The sequence below is a fragment of the Oreochromis niloticus genome, linkage group LG22 (assembly GCF_001858045.2).
Source record: "Oreochromis niloticus isolate F11D_XX linkage group LG22, O_niloticus_UMD_NMBU, whole genome shotgun sequence".
In the NCBI taxonomy this organism is placed as follows: domain Eukaryota; kingdom Metazoa; phylum Chordata; class Actinopteri; order Cichliformes; family Cichlidae; genus Oreochromis; species Oreochromis niloticus.
In genome coordinates, this window is record NC_031985.2 from 11793927 (window position 1) to 11816130 (window position 22204).

General features: G+C 41.2%; 1 protein-coding gene across 1 annotated transcript; it reads right to left on the minus strand.

The window, feature by feature from the left end:
* Positions 1-6253: 6253 nt before the first annotated feature.
* LOC102079058 (GTPase IMAP family member 8) lies at positions 6254-20419 on the minus strand. Its single transcript, XM_019350303.2, has 6 exons — positions 20328-20419; positions 17504-17564; positions 15640-16266; positions 15274-15318; positions 12788-13987; positions 6254-8412 (listed from the first exon to the last, which is right to left on the minus strand). Exons 2-6 carry the CDS (start codon positions 17550-17552, stop codon positions 6794-6796), a joined length of 3540 nt encoding a protein of 1179 aa, XP_019205848.1. The 5' UTR covers positions 17553-17564; positions 20328-20419; the 3' UTR covers positions 6254-6793.
* Positions 20420-22204: the final 1785 nt, after the last annotated feature.

Genomic DNA, 22204 nt, shown 5'->3' on the forward strand with positions numbered 1-22204 from the left:
AAAATCGATCCTGAAACACACGGGGAGCCAATGCAGCGATTGTAAAACCGGTGTAATGTGGGCTGTGTAATCTCTCACCGATAACGTGACCCAGCTAAACATAGAAAATAAAAAAATAAAAGAGTCCGTTATCGATCTACAAACCCGTAGCATGAGAGATAATCTTGTGTTGTCTGGTATTCCAGAATCTGCCGGAGAAGACGCGGAGGCAACGGTGAAAAGCTTTATTAAAATCCACCTGAAGCTGCCGGAGGACAGCATAAAGAACATCGACTTCGATAGAAAGAAAACAAAACTATTCAGGAATCAGAAAAAACCATCAAATCCTTAGAAGAAGCCTACGTGTCTGACCAAGATCAAGAAATAATGAACAAAATATGCAAAACAAAACTAGAATTAAATGAAATTATTAATAAGAAAACAGAATTCCTAGTACAAAGACTTCGCTTGCAGAATTTTGAACACAGTGACAAATCCGGTCGATTTCTAGCTAACCAGTTAAAAATAAATAAATAAAAAACAATTATATGTGCTGTTGAAGATTTATCGAGGAACACAATATATGACCCTGGAAGAATAAACAACATTTTTAGGGATTTCTATGAAACTTTATATTCACCACAAATAAACCCGTCTAAAAATACATGGGGAAAGTATTTGAATACAAGCGCGCTGATCCACACAGGTGTGCACACGGGTGTTCACTGTTCGTAGACATAAACTACACCTTTCTTAGCTGCTACTTCAAAGCACATTGTGCGCTGTCTGTCCTGCGTGCTGCACAACAACATTCAATATTTAGTATTTACTGCTGTTTACACTTAGCTAGATTAATGCGATGGTGTTGTGTTTAGTATGTTGCTTTGTTTTTTTTTGCTTGTTTTCTATTCTTTCTCTCTCAACAGGTGATCCAGGAGATTTTTTCCCTTTCTCACAGTCCCTCTTCCCTTCTGTTTTTCTTTTCCTTCCTCTCTTTCTTTCTCCCTTTCCTATCCCCCACTCATGTCTGTCCCGTCTGTAACAACTGAAAATAAAATAAAATAAATAATAAAAACAAAGGTCGATCAAATGGACCAATACGGCAATGCTATGATGATCCATTTGGCAAAATAAATCCATTGGGTATCCTTGTTGGTCTTCAGACAACAATTCTGACGGCCTAAGAACCAAATGGGAGGCAAAAAAAAAAAAAAAAAAAAAAAAAAAATCATATCTGTTATTAACCTCTGTCTCTCTTCCACAGCATGTCTTTCATCCTGTTTTCCTTCTTTCACCCCAACCAATCACAGCAGATGGCCCCGCCCCTCCCTGAGCCTGGTTCTGCCGGAGGTTTCTTCCTGTTAAAAGGGAGTTTTTCCTTCCCACTGTCGCCAAAGTGCTTGCTCATAGGGGGTCATATGATTGTTGGGTTTTTCTCTGTACCTATGAAGCGCCTTGAGGTGACATTTGTTGTGATTTGGCGCTATATAAATAAAACTGAATTGAATTTATTTGAACTGTAAGGCATGAGTAGTAGTGGCGGGCGGGTCGATCCAAATATTGATTGTATTGATACCAAGTCGGCATCAGTATCGGATCGATACCAGCCTGGTGAGATCAATTCTTTACTTTACTTCTCATGTTTAGATGTCACATGACCTAGAAGCTTTGGGATTGTTGAGCTGTTTACATATTATTTTTATTTTTTTGTTTTTGAGAACTTTAATTGCAATTTTTGTATTATAGTTTCTCAACAGTACTTGTTTGTTTTAATTTGTGCACTTTTTATTTAAGATTTTAAAAAGAATCCATAATATTCATTTTCTATTTAATTATAAACTTGTCCTAATTATGTCCTGGGTTTTAACTGTTTAATAATAAAAAAGGAAACATCACAAAAAACACTTAAGGTCATGAAAATGAATGGAGATTTAGCAATTCAATTACGCATCAACCTTATTTATTGAAAAGTATTCATATTTACTTGGTATCAGATCAATACCAAAATATGCAGTATTGCACATCACTAACGAGTAGATTTGAATATATCGCACATGAATATTGATCACAAACCAAGAAATTATTAAATGTTTTTATAATCCAGAATCATGATATTCATCATATTCACAACATGCAGAAAGGTACCTTTTGAACCACACAGGTTATCCTTTTTTAGGTTCTTTTGTTTCACAGCAGAACTGGAACAAGAACGCAGTAAAATATCCAGAAACTATTCAAGGGTAAAAAAAAAAACACATTCTGGGGGTTCTCCATCTCTGGGCCAGGGCCCTGGCTGGGCCTTGGGGGCTTGGGTCCTGGTTAGTGTGTTGCCGGGGTTGTGGGTGGGTGGGTGCATCCTGCATACTGCAGTGCATCGAGCCACCTGGGGGGCTCTTTAACTGGAGGGGGAGGCTGTTACATCTTGCAGGAGGTCTCCTCTCTCCAGGAACTCACTCTGCAGGAGGGGGAGATATAGGAGGGGTGGAGGAAGAACTCAGCCTGTGTGTCTATTGTGTTGTGTTGTCAACACAACACAATAGACAATTGGGTGCACAATTGGGTGCAGTTTTCTCTGTGGTGGGTCGGCTGTCCCGGCTCTATGGGGCCGGGCGGTGCTGCTGAATTGAACCCCTTTAATTTAATGTGTATGTGTTTGTCCCCGTAAGGAAATTACTCTTCTGCATTTAACCCATTCACCCAGCGAAGCAGTGGGGAGCCACCAATGCAGCGCCCGGAGAGCAGTGTGTAGGGACGGTACCTTGCTCAGGGGTACCTCAGGGTAGCCGTTCAGTGGAGTCGAACCCCCGACCTCCCGATCATGGGGCCACTACTCTACCTTGCCCTGGTGGGTTGCAGAGTATGGGGGTGCCTACTGGGGTCCGCGGGGGAGCTGGCCCCGGGGAGGGACAACTTGCCCCTCCCTTCCTTCCCTCCCATCTTCATTTGCCTCCCTCTTCCCGGTCCACCACAATCACCCACACATGCAGGGCCTTGGGGTAAAGGTGTGTCACCAGGGTGCAGGGGAGGCATCCCCCCACTCTGTCCCTTTCTGGCTGCCTGTGCCTCAATTTTATCCCACAACTTAGACATTCACATTACTCACACTCTCATTACACATACATATAGGATCTTGGGGGTGGGCACACTACACGGCATCCAGAAGACCATCAGGGTGTACAGCCTCACCCCTGGTGCCGTTGCCCACCTCTCAATTTTAAATACACGTAGACATTGAGGGCTAGCAGGAGGGGCTATGCGCTTACCTGCTGCTTTTTGGCAGGTAGCTATAATTTAACAGATAATTAACTCACTAAATCAAAATCTTCCAAAAAGGAAACAAAAAAGCAGCCTTTTTCTTTTTAACTAAAGTCAAAGATTTAACCAACAGGTTTAATAAGTCGTTTTTCCAGTAAGCTAGTGTTGGTTTGGTCTTAAAAAAGCGACATTTATGTATAAATTGCTTGCACAAGATTAATAACACATTAACACCATAATTAGCTTTCTTTTCTTTCAAAAACACTCAAAACATTATCATATTTAAGGTAAATGAGGTAATTTGAATCCCACTGGAATAAAGCCAGGTATGAAAATCCAACAAAAATATTTGCATAAAATTGCACAAAAATAATAGATGGTCCAGATTCTCCTCTTATACAGAAATAGAAAATGGCAATACACAATTGCCAGTTTCTATTTTGAATCTATCACCAAGGAGTCTATTTGTCGGGTAAATTTTATTCAAAATTTTAAATTGGACTTCTTTACCTTTAGGAGGGATAGGGAAGGTGATATAATCAGTTCTTATTTTTTCAAAGGAATTTGCAAAGAAAAGCGTCTGGACTTCTTTAAGTTGCTTGAAGATGTTTCACCTCTCATCCGAGAAGCTTCTTCAGTTCTTCTTCAGTTCTCTAATCACATGAGCCAAGGTGTGGCTCATGTGATTAGAGGATCACCAGGGGGTCCTTTGTCCCTCTTTGGGGGGATACTCCCACTGGGTTTAAATCTGGGACTCTCGGCCATTTGACCTTAGAACTTGAAAAAAATGAAAAAGAAAAAAAGTACTAAATGCTGACCTGAAAAATAGGATCATGGCCAAGCTTGAAACCTGGATCCCCTGTAGCCGGTTACCAAGATTACGTGAAGTACCCTCAGAAGGTCTGCTAGATGATGTTAATGCAGCACTACGGATGATACCTACAACCACGATTACCGACACTAACAAGCTGATCTACAATACGGCAGCAGTGATCAGTGAGATGCTTGGCTACAAGTTGAACAGCCACAAGGGGCAGTACCCTCCATGGAGATGGGGGCTAGAGGGCAAGATCAAAGTAGCACGGAGGGAGGTTAGCCAACTAACGGAGCTGCAGAAAGGTGCGACAAAGACGGTGCATAAGAAATACAGCATGCAGTCCATACCTGAGGCCTTGGAAACTGCCAAGCAAAGACTCACAGCCTTGGCCAGCTGCTTGAGAAATAGAAGGCAGGAGAATAAACCAGCTGTTCTCCACAGAACCAGCAAAGGTGTACTCTCAGTGGCAGGGGAACAATAACAGAACTGCACCACCAAGGCTGGAGACGGAGCAATACTGGAGGGTTTCACCCCAAGTCCAGCACCCTGAGGCTGTACGCTAAGCGGAAGGAAGGGGGCCGGGGACTGGTGAGTGTCAGCACCACAATCCAGGATGAGACAAGAAACATCCACGAATGACAGCGTGCTCAGTGAATACCTCAGGCAGCAGAAACCCAAGAAAGATGAGGGAGACGAGGAACCATCATGGAAGGACAGGCCCCTGCACGGTATGTACCACCGGCAGATAGAGGAGGTGGCTCATACCCAGAAATCCTACCAGTGGTTGGACAAAGCTGGACTGAAAGACAGCACAGAGGCACTAATCATGGCAGCACAAGAACAAGCTCTGAGTACAAGATCCATAGAGGCTGGGGTCTATCACACCAGGCAAGACCCCAGGTGCAGGCTGTGTAAAGATGCCCCTGAGACAATCCAGCACATAACAGCAGGGTGCAAGATGCTAGCAGGCAAGGCATACATGGAACGCCATAACCAAGTGGCCGGCATAGTGTACAGGAACATCTGTGCCGAGTATAACCTGGAAGTCCCAAGGTCAAAATGGGAGATGCCCCCAAGGGTGATGGAGAATGACCAGGCTAAGATCCTGTGGGACTTCCAGATACAGACGGACAAAATGGTGGTGGCTAACCAACCGGACATAGTTGTGGTAAACAAACAGAAGAAGACGGCCATAGTGATCGATATAGCGGTTCCAAATGACAGCAATATCAGGAAGAAGGAACACGAGAAGCTGGAGAAATACCAAGGGCTCAGAGAAGAGCTCGAGAGGATGTGGAGGATGAAGGTAACGGTGGTCCCCGTGGTAATCGGAGCACTAGGTGCGGTGACTCCCAAGCTAGGTGAGTGGCTCCAGCAGATCCCGGGAACAACATCGGACATCTCTGTCCAGAAGAGCGCAGTCCTGGGAACAGCTAAGATACTGCGCAGGACCCTCAAGCTCCCAGGCCTCTGGTAGAGGACCCGAGCTTGAAGGATAAACCGCCCACAGGGGGCGAGATGGGTGTTTTTTTGTTTTTATATATATATATATGTATAGATATACGTATACCACTCCCCCCCCCAATAGCCCTTTTGAATGTTTTCATGTAACCATGAATAACGTGTTGCCATGTCCACCAGGAGAGACTGGACAGTATAGCTGTAAAACAAATATGCCAGCAATTTATCTCAGTTAACGAGAGGAGAAGGCATGTGTTTGGCTGCTTCACATAATGGACACTGAGTTGCTGTGTGGGACACCAGTAGTCCATGTCTGTTGCTGTAACAGTAGTTCATGTTTAGAATAATAAAATCCCAGCTAACTGATTTGATCGGGGCAATAGTGCCTAAAATGTTGCATGATTTTGCTGAGAGATCTTTTACTTTGTGGTAATCTTAGATGAGTAGTTTTATGGACAAAGACCACCAGGTCATTCAGTGTTCCCTTAGTGCTAATGTATCAGAGATGTTGGTGTAGTACAACAGGAATAATGTTGTTAAGTCCTTAAAGTCGTATTCTTTTATTGTCATGACTGTATTTGATGCTATTTTTATGTTTGTATGATACCTGATTTATATGGAATATGGCTGAAGTAAACTAAAGTCTAAAGTACTTAGTCATTAGTTTAAGGACTTGTGAAAGTTTAGTAAAATGAAAGTTTAGTAATTTAACATTATATAATTCACACCAAAAACTATGAATTGTAATTTTAAATGGTTTAAAAGCATGTAGAATAACATATGTATGCGAGTATGTTTCTCCTTTTTTTTAAGCAAAAAGCAAAAAGGAAAAAAAAGAAACTGGGCAGGGTTCAGTGGTTGAATGATCCGTTAAACTGCACAATTTTCAGTAAGAAAAATTTGGGTGTTCCAAATCCTTTGACCCGTACTGTATATAAACAAAACAGAAGAAGTATACAATTATTGAGACCCCTGAGAATGTTTTACACAATAAAAACATCAATAAGTCTTCAAGAAATTAAGAAACATTAACAAATTACGTTGTGTTTTTATCTGTTTGAGTAGAGCAGAGCAGATCATTAAATCCCATACACAATTTCGTCATCCTGAATTTCTGTATTTTTATGTTCGCATGAACGTATAAATTAATCTGTACTGGGGGTGTGATTGATTTCCAAAATGTTTGAGCCAAATTTCATGAAAATCTATCCAATGTTTGTTGACTTTCAGTCTGAGCAGAAGTGTTGGACACAGGTAAGTCGAGTCTTCTTTTACAATGGACTAAAAAATATGACAATCATCATTACTTTTGTTTATAAGTTCTTGTATCAGTTCATTTATTTCTTTGTCATGTTTTTCCTCGAGGTCCTCCTTTTCCTCTGGATCGTCCACATACTTCATTTCCTGTTCATGCTTTTTCAGTAGCTTGCGAACTTTTTTTGTGTTTGCCCTCCTTTTGGTGAAACATCTCATTAAGTTATACATCTCTTCTTTGTGTTTTTTCATTTGTTCTTCATTCTCAGCTTTTAGTGCTTTTAAGATGTCATATTGCTCATCTTCGGCTGTCCAGTCCTTACACTTGAACTCTTTCATGCATTTCTCCCTGAATTCGTTGTATTCCTCTGCTTGTTTTCTTGCTTTTTCTTCAAATGTTTCCTTCATTTCCATCAGTTTTTTCTCATAGTTTTCCTCCAGTTCCCTTTTCTCTTTTTCCCCCTTTTTTGTTAACATCAAATCCTTTTCTTTTACTTGTTTCTCAAGAACTTCTTTTTCCTGCTCATATTCTTTCAATTTGTTGATCATTTTCTGCTCCTCCTGTTGCCTCACTTCATTTTCCTGCTCTCTTTTCTGCCACCACTCTTTTTGTTTATTCTCCCATGCCTCCTGTTTCTCTTTCATTTCTGCTTTGCTCTGCTCCAGTTGTCTGTCAATGACTTGTTTTGATTCCAGTTCTGTTTTCATTTTTACTTCTAAATCTAAAAACCTTTGTTCCCAATCCCTACGCTGTGATTCTTCCTCTTCTTTCTTCTCTTTGTCTTCTTCATCTCTTAATTCTTGTTCTCTTTTTCTCATGGTAAGCTGTTTCTTCACTTTTTTAAGCTCTTTGTCTCTTTGTTTTGTTTCTTGTTCAATTTCTGTTTTCTGTTCTTCCATTTTTTTCTTCATTTCCTGCATTTCCTCCTCATATCTTCTTTTAAGGTCTTCCATCTCTCTGTTTATTTCTTCGTCCTTCTCTTTCAGAATTGTCTCTGTTTTTTTCCGGATTGCAGCTTCAGCTTCTTGCAGCATCTTATTGGTGAAGCAGCGTCCACCATTTCTTTTGACCATGTCATCGATCTTTGTTATCAGCTCAGTGACTTGTTTGCGGTTTAGTTTTTCTGAGTTATTAAAGACCTGGTATCTCTGCCCACAATCATCAATCAGCTTCTTAAAGGAATCATCAGATTTTTCAATGTAATCATGAATGGACTGCCCCTCCTGTTTCAGTGAATCTCCTCTAGTGAAAAGAATGATGGTGAATTTTTCTGAATTCTTCCCAAAGCCTTCCTTGATGAGTTTTAATGCTTCCTTCTCTTCTGGTGTGATTCTCTCAGTCTTTAAAACCAGCAGGAAGACGTGTGGTCCTGGAGCCAGAAGACTGACACATTTCAGCATCTCCTCATTGATCTCTTCATGTGACAAACTGTTATCAAACAGTCCAGGAGTGTCGACCACAACAACAGGACGACCGTCCACTTCACCGTATGCTTTCTGACAACGTTTGGTGACAGATGTGGGGTTATTCTCAGCTTTGAACTCTTTTCGTCCTAGAATGGTGTTTCCAGAAGAGCTCTTTCCACTGCCAGTCTTACCTAGCAAGACAATTCTGAGAGGCTCTGAGCTCTGCTTCTCTTCATTACCTGTGAAATAACAACACATTAGTTAAATGGCAGGACAGTCCAATAGATAATATGGTGCTGAAAGCACGATATATTTTAGATGTCATTACTTTTTGTCTTTGTCTCTAAAATTGAATTTATTGTCTGTGCAAAGGCTTAACTGGAGCCCCACGCTGCTTTTAACTCATTTTGATTCAATCCCACCAGCAGCACCAGAAAAATAAAGAAGGAACACAGGAAAATACAAAGAAGGAGGAATCCACAAGCAGCTCACACAATTCGCACTTAAGGTTGCTCTTAATGTAATTATTAAAAGAACAAAGAAACAAAATAAACAGGATTATTGAGTAACGGCTAGAAAGATGTAGAAGGATCTCAGGGGACATGAGGAATGTAAAAGAAGACAGCAGCTGTTATTGTACGACCTAAATCTGCTACAGATAAACTTTGTGTCTGTCCATGTCAAAGAAAATCGTATGATCTTATAATTGAATTCTGTTACATTTAGTCCCTATTCCTCTAGTGGTGTCGTGTATTTTTCAGTTACACTTTCAAATTCATCTAATTCAAAATCTTGCTTTCACCGTTTTTGCATTTTTGTCTCCCAGTCCGTTAGCACCTTGTACACTATCTTTATATTCATTTCAAGCTTTTACTGATTTTTCAGGCAATGCATCTTTCCACCTTTTAATCTCCACTTCAGACAGGTTGCCACATCCAAAGACTTTATTTCCATGGTCCAGCACGCTGTTTGCTTTTTTGGGTTCTCCTTACTGTCTAAGCTGAGCTAAGCAGGTTAAAATCTGCCAGGAGGCGGCCACATGTGTTCCTGATTGTCTTCATCTTCTGCCAGTACTTAACAACCAACTCCAATGATCTCTATGCCAATCTGGCTCTCTAGACTGGTAATCTGGCCTCTCCTTGTTTCTCCTGTGTTTTTCCCCCAGGACTCTGTCTGACTTCATTTCCACTGCTACTTATTAATCCCACTTGAGTTATTAAGTTAGAGATGGGCAGATGGAGCCTTGTGAAGGTTTTGAGGCTTCTTCCTGATTGTTGCTCTGAAAATGTTCAGAGCCTTAAAGTCAGACCTTACCAGTGGAATCTAACGGTCGTCTGCAGTTAAAGCAGCAAAAAACTTCCAAATGATTCACACAACTGGTTGATTTCAGTTCCAACACAAAATGAAAAATTCAGTCTTAAGCAGTTGTGTCTTCATTCTAAGAATAATTGCCCACACATGAAAGTGTTCATGTTTACCCTATGACACAACTCACCACGGGAAAACAGACCAGTGGCTCCCTTTTAAGTACCTCTTCTGAACCAGCTCTCTGGACCACACTCTCCGGATCCAGAGAGTGTCTGGATCAATTCAATGGAACTCTTTTCTGTGGACTCCTCAAAGCTAGCTCGCCTGTCCTCTCTCTCAGTGACCATGGCCCCAGGAATTCACATCGCTAAGTTCACCTCCAGTTACTGCTTGGTTTCATATAATAAATGTGTCTGTTTTGAGTCCTACTGAAGAGTTCAGTTAGGTTTATTGACATTTTTGGAACAACATCAGCAATCTGATAATTTCTCACCAGTATCTTTTTTCTAGTCCTTTTTCTTGTTTTGTCCCCTTCGCTGTCTTCCCTTTTGTTTCTCTGTATTCAAATCATTAAAGGGATAATTAACAGACACTGTAAGATTTGGGTACTTACACTGCTTCAGAGACACTGCCTTCGTTTATTTTGCTACTGATGGAGCTATAGTGCAGGTTGCAGAGATATGCCCCAGATAATGCCCCTTCTTATGCTGCCCTGTGAGATCAGTTGCTGTTGGGACTACAGGAGAGCCCCATAGCTCTGGCCTTGAAGGTATGCAAGAACCCAAGAAGATTTTGCTGCCATATGCCAGGAGACGCTGCTGCTGGATTCAGAGCATGGACATGCCCAATCTGAAGTAAATTGACATAAGTGTAATAGTGTATGTGGTCCCATTAAATCTGAGCAGGAAGCAAACTGGAGAGAGGTGCTAAACTGGAGATGTTAGAGGATGTTTAGTCACAGATAAGAGGATTTGGGTGGCCAGAGCCCTGAGAGTGTTAAAGAATGGTAGAGTCCCAGTGTGAGCCTATAACCTACACTCCTATAATCCATAGGTCTACCAGAAGCTGGGTAAGCTATACTGTGTGAATGAGTCAAATGTGCATGGCCCGGGTGACCTGAGTCTTTCCCTTGAAGCAGGCAGAGTCATAGACAATGCCACCACCTCAGAAAACAAGGAATCGTCAGCAGAGATGTGCAAAATGCCTAAAAGACTTGATCTGTCTGAGTCCCAACATGGGAGCTGTGCATCTTGCTAGTTAAGTGATAAAGGGTGTTTTTCAAGCATATTCAGAATTTTCAGAGTTAGGGAGAGGTGTTACCAGGTCTGTGTGTAAGGGAGTTATGTGAGATAGTTGTGGTCTATGGGCCACATTTTGTCTTGGGGAGAAAAAAGGATGGAAGGAAGGAGGGAACTAAATCCTGTGCGGCACAAGGATGCTTTCCCTTTACCCCAAATATGAGAGACACTGACCAAACTAACCTGAGCTAAGTGGTTTTCCACTTTTGACCTAGCCAGTGGCTACTGGTAGATCGAGATGAACCCAAGCGACAGGGAAAAGACTGCATTTGCTGCCCCCATTGGGTTATTTGAGTTTGAAAGAATGTCATGTGGTCTCTGTAATGCTCCACCTACACTACCAGTCAAAAGTTTGTACACCCACTTCTTTAATGTTTATCTTTATTTTTACTACTTTGGACACTGTAGACACATACTAAAGACATCAAATATATAAAGGAAGATATCTGGAATTGTGTAGCAAAGAAAAAAACGATACATAACACTAAACATGTTTTATATTTTAAATTCCTGAAAGTAGCTTCTCTTTGCTTTGTTGGCAGCACTGCAAACCCTCAGCCTTCTCTCAGTGAGCTTCATGATGTAGTCACCTGAAATAGTTTCACCTCACAGGTGTGCCTGTCAGGGTTCATTTGTGGAATTTCTTGTCTAAATGTGGTTGGGACTGTCAGTTGTGTAGTGGAGAAATGAGGTTGGTGCACAGCTGACAGCGCTATTTGACAACTGTTAGAATTCATGTTATGGCAAGACCCAAACATCAAAGTAAAAAGACACAACAGTCCATCATTATTTTAAGAACTGAAGGAGAGTCAGTCTGGAAAACTGCAAAAACTTTGAATGTGTCCCCAAGTGCAGTCGAAAAAACCATTAAGCACTATGAGGAAACTGGTTCACATCAGGACTGCCCCAGGAAAGGAAGACCTCCTCTTCATAAACTGTTCGGAGGAGACTGTGTGAATCAGGCCTTTATGGTCAAATAGCTGCTAAGAAACCACGACTAAGGAAAAGCAACAAGCAGAAGAGATTTGTTTGGGCTTTGCTGGTGACACTGTTGAGGATTTATTCAAAATTGAAGGCAAACTGAACCAGCATGGCTACCACAGCATCCTGCAGCGACATGCCATCCCATCATGCATTTTTCAACAGGACAATGACCCCAAACACACCTCCAGGCTGTGTAAGGGCTGTTTGACCAAGAAGGAGAGTGATGGAGTGCTGATGGCCTGGCCTCCACAGTCACCTGACCTAAATCCAATGGAGATGGTTTGGGATGAGATGGAGCGCAGAGTGAAGGCAAGGACCAACAAGTGCTCAGCATCTCTGGAAACTCCTTAAAGACTGTTGGAAACCATTTCAGGTGACGACCTCATGAAGCTCAATGAGAGAATACCAAGAGTGTGCAAAGCAGTAATCAAAGCAAAGCGTGGATGTTTGTAAGAACCTAACATATAAAACATGTTTTGAGTTATTTCACACATTTTTGTTTACTACATAAGCCCATATGTGTTCATTCATAGTTTTGATGCGTTCATCAAGAATCTACAATGTAAATAGTCGTGTAATAGAATGTGGATAGAAGTGGTGGAAACAAGCTTTCTCCAATGATTTGCTGGCCTCTCCTTTAGTGATAAGGTGAGGAGTTTAGCTATTCAGGAGGGGATCAGAGTAGAGCATCTACTCCACATCCAAAGTTGACTTGAGGTGGTTCGGGCATCTGACAAGGATGCCTCCTGGGTGAGGTGTCCTGGGCATGTCCCTGCAGCAGGAGGCCTGTGGGCAGGACATGCTGGAGAGATTGTATCTCTCAGCTTGCCTGGGAATGCCTTGGTGCTCCCCCGAATAAGCTAGAAGAGGTGGCCGGGGAGAGGGAGGTCTGCATTTCTCTGCTTAGGCTGCTACCTCCATGACCCAGACCCGTATAAGCGGAAGAAAATGGATGGAGTTTTACATGCTCTAATCTATTACTGTTGAGTATAGTGTCAATCTTTGAGTCTCCATTTATACTCACAGTTGTTGATGGGTTTTTTCAGTGTCAGAAGTTCAGCTTGTTGCATGTTGATACATTTCGCTTGCTCTCTGATTTTTTCTATTTGAGCATGTGCAAATGTCTCTGTCGTATAGCAGTTTGATCTGGCCATGGTGTGTCTCATTTGATCCACATGATGAAAAATCTGAGTGATCTGCTGTTTGTCCTTCATGTTGAGAACAACTGATCTTCCTCCACATCTCTCACAGAGCTCCTGGATGTCTTCATTGTCCTTTAAAAAGTTAACAGCAGCTGGATCTGTAGGATCTGAGTCCACAGTGAACAGAATCATGGTGAAGTCATTGACTCGAGAGCTGAATGTGTTCTGGATGGTGTCTAACTCTCTCTTGTCTTCATCAGTGAGGGGAGCCACAGGTAGGACCAGGATGAAGGCATGGACACCCTCAGGATCACAGAGGGAGATACACCTGAGTGATTCCTCCATCACTGCCTCCTGAGGTTTTCCATAAAAGGCAGGCAGCTCCACCAGGGAAACCCAACGTCCACACACCTCTCCCTGATGTTTAACACACTCTGCTGAGTTGGAGACTGAATGAAGCTCAGTCTGACCTAAAATGGCCTTGGCTGCTAACATCTTCCCTGCTCCTCTCCTCCCACACAGAACCAGGTTTAAAGTCCGCTTGACGGCTTCAGACTTTGGTTCTGTGGTCTTTTCAGTTAATCTGAGGAAATTCCTTCTATTTTCATGCACGATAGTCCCAATCTTATTCATTAACAGTTTGAGGTCATTTTTATACATGCCGTAGTGTTTTCCTTCACACTTCTTAAGCAGCTGATTTACAGTGAAATTTGCCTCCACCCCCTCCTGTGCAGTGATGAGCATTGAGTGTTTAAAGGCATCTTCACCAAACAAACCCAGGATAAAGTTCAGCCTTCGTTTCTTCTCCTCAGTGACTGAAGGCTCCACTATCAGCAGCAGAACATTTGGTCCAGGAGGACAAAGACTCACACAGGTCTTCATCTCCTCTCTCACCGTCTCCTCAGACAGACTGAAGATGTTTGGAGTTTGAACGACTGTTAAACTGTTTCCCTCCCACTCTCCAGAGATGGCCACACAGTGATCAGCTGGTGGAGGTCTCTGAACATTTCTTGTGATGAAGCTGCACAGTGTCCTCATCGAATCCTCTTTTTCTCCCAACAGCACAATCCTGAGAGCAGAGGCTGTAAGAAAATATGAATATTGTTTTATTGATATTGGGAAAACATTTTTTGGAGAATTGTCAGGTGGCTTCAGAAAGGTTTCAAATTCAAATCCAGTGAGTCTCATCCCAAAAATAAGAAACTTGATGTACTTTTGTATAATGGATTTAATAGCAGAGAAACCAAACTGAAATGTTTTTCACTTCTGCTTTTCTTCCATTTCACTTCTCACATTCATAGTTTTCTGTCATCAGAGTCAAAAGTGATTTTCCTAAGCTGTGACTACATTAATAAAAACACAATAGCAGCAAACACATGTTTAAAAATTACCCAAAACTGCACAACATTGCTCTGAGCTGACAAAAAGAAAAGCTTCAGAGGTCCAACATCCATCAACTTGATCTGTAGGAGGTGGGTGGAGTGTGTGGATAGCATCAAATTCCCGGGCCTCCACATCACCTTGGATCTGACTTGGTCATTGAACACCTTTGTTCTGATGACGAAGGCCCAACAAAGAATCTTCTTCCTCATGAAACTGAAGAGAGTGGACTCTCCCTTCAGTTGCTCCAGAACATGTGATGGAGAGCAACCTCTGCCACAGCATGATGGTGTGGTACGGCCACTGCACAGTCCAGGACAAAGGACTTGGACCGGCTGGTGAAAACTGCCCAGTGGATTGGCGGAGGAAAGCTAACAGACCTGGGAGCTCAGTCTGAGGGGGATTTTTTTTTCTCCTCCTCTCACCTCATGTTATGTATTTTCATTGTTTTTTCCTATCAGCCTACCTCGCTGACATGTCTTCCCAATGTGTTGTTGTGTAAGTTTGGTCAGAGGGTATCTTTGTAAGTGCGCATGTGCCATTAGTGTGCTGCCTGCTGTAACCCTAATTTCCTTCGGGATTAATCAAGTATTCTGCGTCTGATTCTGAATTCAGTATAATTACTAACTCTGGCAGACTGCAAAGGAAGGACAGTCATATAGCTGCTGACCTCACTCACCCGAGACACGAACTGTTCATCCTGCTGTTGTCTAGGAAACGGTAAAGATACATAAACACCACCACCCAGCTGAGGAAAGCTTTCTCCCAAGAGCTGTGAAAGCCATCGACCTGCCCTTCCCTCTGCTCCCCTGCAGACTGCTAAAGATTTGTGCATTTATTTTTTATGTCTTTCTAATAAAAATCTCATTTATTTATTTATAATTTTTGTATTTTATTTATTTCTGACAGCACCACTGTAATTTTTGTTATGATCTAGCAACAAAATGACAATAAATAAATCTTGAAGTTTCTTGATGTAGTCACGTACCTCTGGGCAAAGGGTCCTTTTTACGTTCAGTGTTAGAGCTCCGTCCTAAGATGACACACAGACAAAAATCAATCAACCAATAAATAAATGTCATCCAATAATCAAACATAATGATGTTTATTTATTAGTGCTGTCAGCGTTAATCTTGTTAAAATGACGTTAATGGCATAACCACATTTGCACGGCTAACGCGTTAACAAGCTAACCATGCTAACGTATTAACACCCCTATTAACAGCCCTCGCACCGGGCGTTAACTCGCTAACGGAGATTTGCCGCATTAATGCAGTTATGGCTTTAACGTCGTTTTAACTAGATTAATGCTAACAGCAGTAATGTTTATATTTATTTCACACGTCCCACTTACCAGGATCCGACACAACAGTTCGTGTTTCAGTGTTTTTTAGACTCCAGTGAACATTCGGTGAAGCATCCACATATAGATCACAGCTCACATACTCTCCATTGTTTTCTTTGACTATTTGAAACATGCGTGTTAACAGCTGTGAGCGCTCCAGGTTCTTGTGCCACAGAAACCTGCCTGCACATTTTTCGATCATGTCCTTTAAGGGTGGATGGTTCTCATAACTTTCCATGTAATCTAATCTCTCTTCTCCTTTGGGTGTTAACATCAGAATTAGTGAATGCTCAAATGACTGATCACTGAACAGCTGGAGGACTCTGCAGAGTCTCTTTCTGTGGTTCTCAGTGAAGTCTTCAGGCTGTAGAACCAGCAGGAACACATGAGGTCCAGGATCAGAGAGCCTCACACAGGTTTCTACTACATGTTCTCTTAGTTTTTGTTCAGAGATGTTGGAAGACATCACGTCTGGGCTGTTGATGAGAAGAATTTCATTCTCTCCCAGCTGTTCTCTGACTCGAAAACAGCAGTCTGATGGTTCAGCTTTTAACCCAGTTACTCCCAGTATGAAGCTCTCCACCATTCTCCTCTCACTCCAGTTATTCCACAGGAGAACCACCCTAAGTTCAGACACTGACAAAAAAAAATCAGGACACAAAATAAAATGCCACAAGATAAATATCACAAAATAATATAAAGATGTACATTTACAGATAAAAGAAACCGAGTTTCTGCCCTTCTTTGCTCCGTGGCACAGATTATCTACCTGAAACACTTCTAATCCACAGTGGTCTGTGCTGTATCTGTTCACTGAGTCGTAGCAAGAATTAAGCACAGCAGGGTTTCAATAACCTCCAAACAACTAATGGGGTGTAAGTCTCATGCTGGGACTTGTATCCCATTTGGAGAAATGAGCCTTGAACTTTACCCAAAATGCATTTTTTGAAGTTTCATTCTGAGAATGATCAAAAAACAGAAACATGCACTGACTCATCATCAGCTGAATAACTACAGCCATAAATCTGGCTGACAGTGTAATCATTCATGGTTTTAGTTACCGATAGAGCATCGCTGTATGTAACCCGCCAACAAACAATTACATCACTTGTCTACAGTGAAGAAGAAGAAATCAGTGTCTGGAACAGTGGGTAGTGAAGGGCAGGTGAAGAAGGAAGGATGGAGCGTGACAAGTATTAACCCCGATTCTTTTGTCCCCATGATAGAACAGAGAAAACCGACTCATAGTGTGTTAAAACATTTATATTTCTTTTTATTCAATCATCTTCCGGAAGAGAGAGACCCCTGCACAGCCCAAACGCCAGTTGCAGGACCTCTAACATTAGAATCATAAACTGTGTCTCATATAGCTTTTATTTTGGTACTTTACACGTCACAGTTTCGATACAAACATTCCTTATATGGCAGATCCTCTTTTCTGTCTGGCTTCCTGTATTTATTAATATGCTGTACAGCTCTACACTTCCTGTTTTCAGTCTGGCTGAGCACTTAGTTTCTGAGTCAAAAGTGGCCTTGCTTTACAAACCTTCATTATTAAAGTACATAAAACAATATAATAAGAAAATAAGGATACTAAGGATATTAATTACATGACACGAGTGATTTGTGACAGAAGGATGTTCAGCAAGAGTGAAAGGGAAGGTTTAAAGACTGTAGTTGGATATTTTTCCAGGTAATATTTATGTTAAAAAAGTAAATTCTCTCACTTTAAACACTCGATGTGGTTTTTATTTTTAATTTAAAAAAAATAAGCATTTGTGAGATTTGCCACTTATTGCGTTTTGTTTTTAATTTCTTTTTCACATAATATCCCCAAATAAGTTTGTGCACATAGTAAATACTCGTTACTTACCAGGCGCTGCAGTTTCCATTACGTCATTCAGCTGTGGACCTGCTGCCATTAAATTAGGAACCTAAGAAACAACGAGATGTGTTTGTTTTTGGGTTTTCTTAAACATGAAACAGGTGGGGGCTTGGTGCTTGTGTGTGTACGTGCACACATTACATATCACTTTGGTTTCATCTGCAGCACTGACTGTAAAATGCTTCCACACAGAACTTGAGTTTTTTTGGCTGGTGGAGGACCAAGAGGTGGCTCAGCAGCAGCCACAGTCTTTTCTATTTGATTGCCCAGTTAATGAGTGACAGGAAGCTATGCTAAGGTTAAGTGGCCTATAGTCTACATCTTGCCGTCTGCAAAAGACAGAGTAACTTAAACGTACCATATAACTCCCACAAGTGCATACAACTCAACACAACTACACAAGCATCGTTTTAACCTTTTAAACCGAACGTTAACGTTACTCCGTCAACAGCAGCTGGTGTCACTCACTCATCCGGGCGTGCACGGCGGTCTCATAAGGAAACTCGGCTTTTTGATATAAAGTTTTTTTGTTCCCAAATACAAATATTTTTTTAAGTATTTGTTCAAAATAAATATTCAGGAAAAAACACGTTATTTGTGCCTCCACCCCTAGTTCTTATATAGCATCATCTCAATAAAGTCCTTGTCTGTTGTTACTTCCTCTCTTCTTCTTCATTTGGGTCGTTTTCACCAAACAGATGACTGATCTCAAGCTCACCAAACTTTGAAAGTCTTTAGTAAGAAAACTTTCATCTGAACAGATTAACTAGATCGCCTGTTTATACATTTTCTAACTAAGTCCCAGGGAGTATTGCCAAAATTAGCAACATCTGTCTCAGAGTGAATCAGAGTGAACATCTCTGTTGCTTCCGTATTATCTAGTTGTTCTAAAGGCTCCCTTTAAAATACTGCAGTGGATGAACTGACAGGGGCTAGAAAGGTCAGGTGACCCCAGACCCTCCAATAGCTACAGGCTCAGACTTCATGTGTTTCTTTCAAACAAGCTCTTGCTTTGATTTTTTGTCCATATTATGATAAAATATTTACAGTGTGAACAGCCCTCAGATGACTGCGGTGATGAATTATTGCTACATTAACAAAACTGACTGAACTGATGGAGATAAGCTGTGTTGATCATTTCTGTTGGACATTTCCTGCTTAAAAAACTTTCAGACTTTTAACTGAGATGAATCTGTATTTGTGGAAACAGGATTTGCTCTGTTTGTTTTACATCATGGAGAAACCCTGAGGTGTGGCTCAGCTCGCAGTTTTTCTAGGACTGTTGGATTCAAAGCAGTACTTACAATGTTCACACGATCGCTGATCAATCATACTTGATGTTCAGCTTTGAGAACTTTGTGGACTCCTGTCAAGGAATTCAGGAAGTTTCTTGGATATTTTTCTGATTAAAGTCAGATAATTATATCCAGTTTACTGAAAACCTGAAGCTGTGTAATTAAAGTAATTACAAACAAAGGAGCGACTAAAAATAAAAATAATCCGAGCTGAGCCGGATAAACGGCTTCATCCTGTCTCTGCTCTGAACCTCCCAAATGAAACAGATCACAGCTGAAAGTAAAAGTCTGCTCGAAACTTTTACTTTAATGCAGGAATGTTCAAACATTTAGACGTTCCTATAAAACTGAATCATGTCATCATCTGATGCCACTCAGACTTCAGTGTTTGTACTCTTAACGTTTGTTAATGTGACATAAAATACGCATTAACGTTTTTGTGTATCTAAGAGTGCATGGTTTGAATTACAGTTTGAATTACGATTAATTCATGAAATATTCATGAGTGACATAATATCAAGCTCTTTCTGTTAAAAGTTCATGTTTAAACAAAGTACAGATTATTATCTGATGATAGTTTATGATCAAATGTTTTAATCTTTATTTTTGTTTCCTGTGTAATTCCAGTCCATGAGATCACTGCCTCATCACGCTGCCGTGTACAAACTGTGAGACGCACACCTCAGCTTTAAACATGGAGAAAACCACTTTGACACTGTGTTGTTGTATTCTGCTCCTACTATTAATATAAAAGATTGCACTGAAAATACATGAGCCACTAATGACTAAAGCACAGAGACATTACCTGAAATTATTGCACACAATCTGACATCAGAGTTTGTGTCAGAGTGCTGGCAGTGAAGACCGACTAGTCTCATCCACATGTGAGCACCAAAGAAAATGTAAGCATTGTTCATGTTATCAAGTACAACACCTCAAACCTTTTATCTGCTGTGAGCTCATGTGATGTTTTGTTCAGCTTTGAAAAAATGATTTTCCCTCATCACAGGAGGAAAGAAATCTAAAATTCATCAATAATTTCTCCAAAAACACTTTAAAAACATCCCCATAAAAGTGTTTCTGTTTTTCATTTTTGTCTGATGGTCAGTATTAGACCTAACACTGTTAAATGGTTTGATTTAAATCTATGAAAAGAATTAATAACAGTTAAAATTACGTCAGGAGTAGGAGACAGAAACATTCAGATTTCTTTCAGCTGACTGGAAATAAAACAGCTTCAGCTGGAGGAGCTGCTTCAGTCTTTCTTCTTCTGTTTCAGTGGGATTATCAGTGAATGGTTGTTATGTATTATTAATAATCACGTTCAGTGCTGTTAAAATAAGATCAAACACATAATGATTAGAGACGGGACTCTCATATAGACCTCATATTAAGAATGAGTCCAGAAAGAAACATGAAGCAGGTCAGACAGTCCTGAGTTCTTCTGACTGAGATCACAGCAGCAGCTGACTGCTGTTCACACTGACATAAACATGAACACATCATCTCTCTCTTACCTTTCACCCTCCTCTCTCTTCTCATCTGTTTCTCAGCAGCTCTGATGTGTTTCTCAGTTCACACAAAATATTTTCCTTCTGAGTGGAGTGAAAATGATCGTGTGTGTCTGAGACTTTTATTCTAAGGTGTGAAGGTCGGGATGAGGGATGGGCTACATCGTCCTTACTCGAAATGACAGAACTTCAGGAAACTGGAGTGTTATTTACACACCTTTCCAAGAATCTAGCCTGGGCGTATGCACACACACACACACACACACACACACACACACACACAGCTTGTGTTTAATTTAAGGTTGGTATCCTGCCAGATGACTTCAGTTGAGTGATATTTATTGTAATTGCTGTTCTGCAGCTTTATGAATGCCGCTGTAGAAGTGACAGTGAAATAAACACTGAAGAATGATGATGATGATGAAGGTCTGCATGTCTGATTTCTGGTTTAGTTCCTTCTTCATTTGTCTTTTTGACTGTTTCCTCCTCTTCCTCCTACCTCCCATGTCCTCGTGTCTGTATGAGATAGTCTTTGTCCCTCTCTCAAACTCTTGTTCACTTCATATTTTAATTTTACTTCTTCTTGTTGTTTCTATAGTTTTACGTCTGCCTTTTCCCGCCTTCACCATCGTCCTGACTGAGGTCAAGTACACAACAAAATATGACAGTCTAAATTCCTAAGCTCTCTCACGGGGTTGAAAACCAAAGAATAAAGATGAGTCTTAAAGCACACTCTGAAAATCTGGAGGGTGAGTTCGAGCATAACATGTGGAGGTAACTCATTCCAGAGTTTGGAGGCTTTAGCTGAGAAACCTCGATCCCTCAGTCTCCAAATCTATCCTTCAAAATACAAGAGATAAGATAAAATAAGAAACCACAGTGGGCTGGGAGATCAGTTCCTTCATCATTAATATTCAAATTCTTATCACCATTGATCAACAACCACTGATCAATGGCCATAAGTACCATTTACAGTGTTGGTGAATGGCTGCAATCACAGCATTGTAAGATGGTGAAACAGGTCAGACAGTCCCAGCCCATTGTTCCTTCAGTGTTTCAGTTATTATGCAGATGTACTGTTTATAAGATTGGGGAAACCTGCAGTCAGCTGAGACTTTAGAAGTCACCTGGATGAGGGATGAAACGTCCAGGTGAACAGAATCAACCTTTTAAGATTTACTTACCTGGCTGACTGAGAATGCATCATGTGTACTGTGTACCAGTGGACTGTTAGAGCAGCTTTGAAATTCATTCATGAGTTGTTTGCAATAAAGTAAAAACCACCATCACTTCATGCGGAGTGTTTAGACCGTTCTTCCCATTCTGAGTTGGCTGGAAGACTGTTTACTTTGCCTGGCAGGGCGAAGGACACTGTCTCAGCTGAACTCTGGACACACACACACATATAAATATACATGCAGATGTACACTCATCCCCCCTCCAAACACCTTCGATGCTTATTCCCTTCCGATGCTGACGGTGGATCAAGGACACCAGCGTTTATGCTGCAGGCCCGGATGTTCTGTCTACATCGGCTGTCTCTCACCCTTTACCATCCCTGTTGCTTGTCATGTGTTTCTTTGGTGTATTAAGAGTTTTTTTCATGTGCAGAGGTGTTTTTTCTGTTCTCAAACTGATCTCCCTGTTGGAGCTCAGTCTGGGGGGAGTTATTTTTTTCTCCTTATCTTTCCTCACGTGGTGCATTTTCCATTGTTATACCTCTCTGACCTGTTTTCCCCATGTGATGTTTTTGTGTAATGTATGTATTGTCAGAGGGTAAGATGGCGGAGCTATTGCGTGCAATAGGTCGGCAGCCTTAACATGAAATTTCCACTTGTGGGACTAATAAAAGTATGTCAATCAATCAATCAAGACATAAAGAA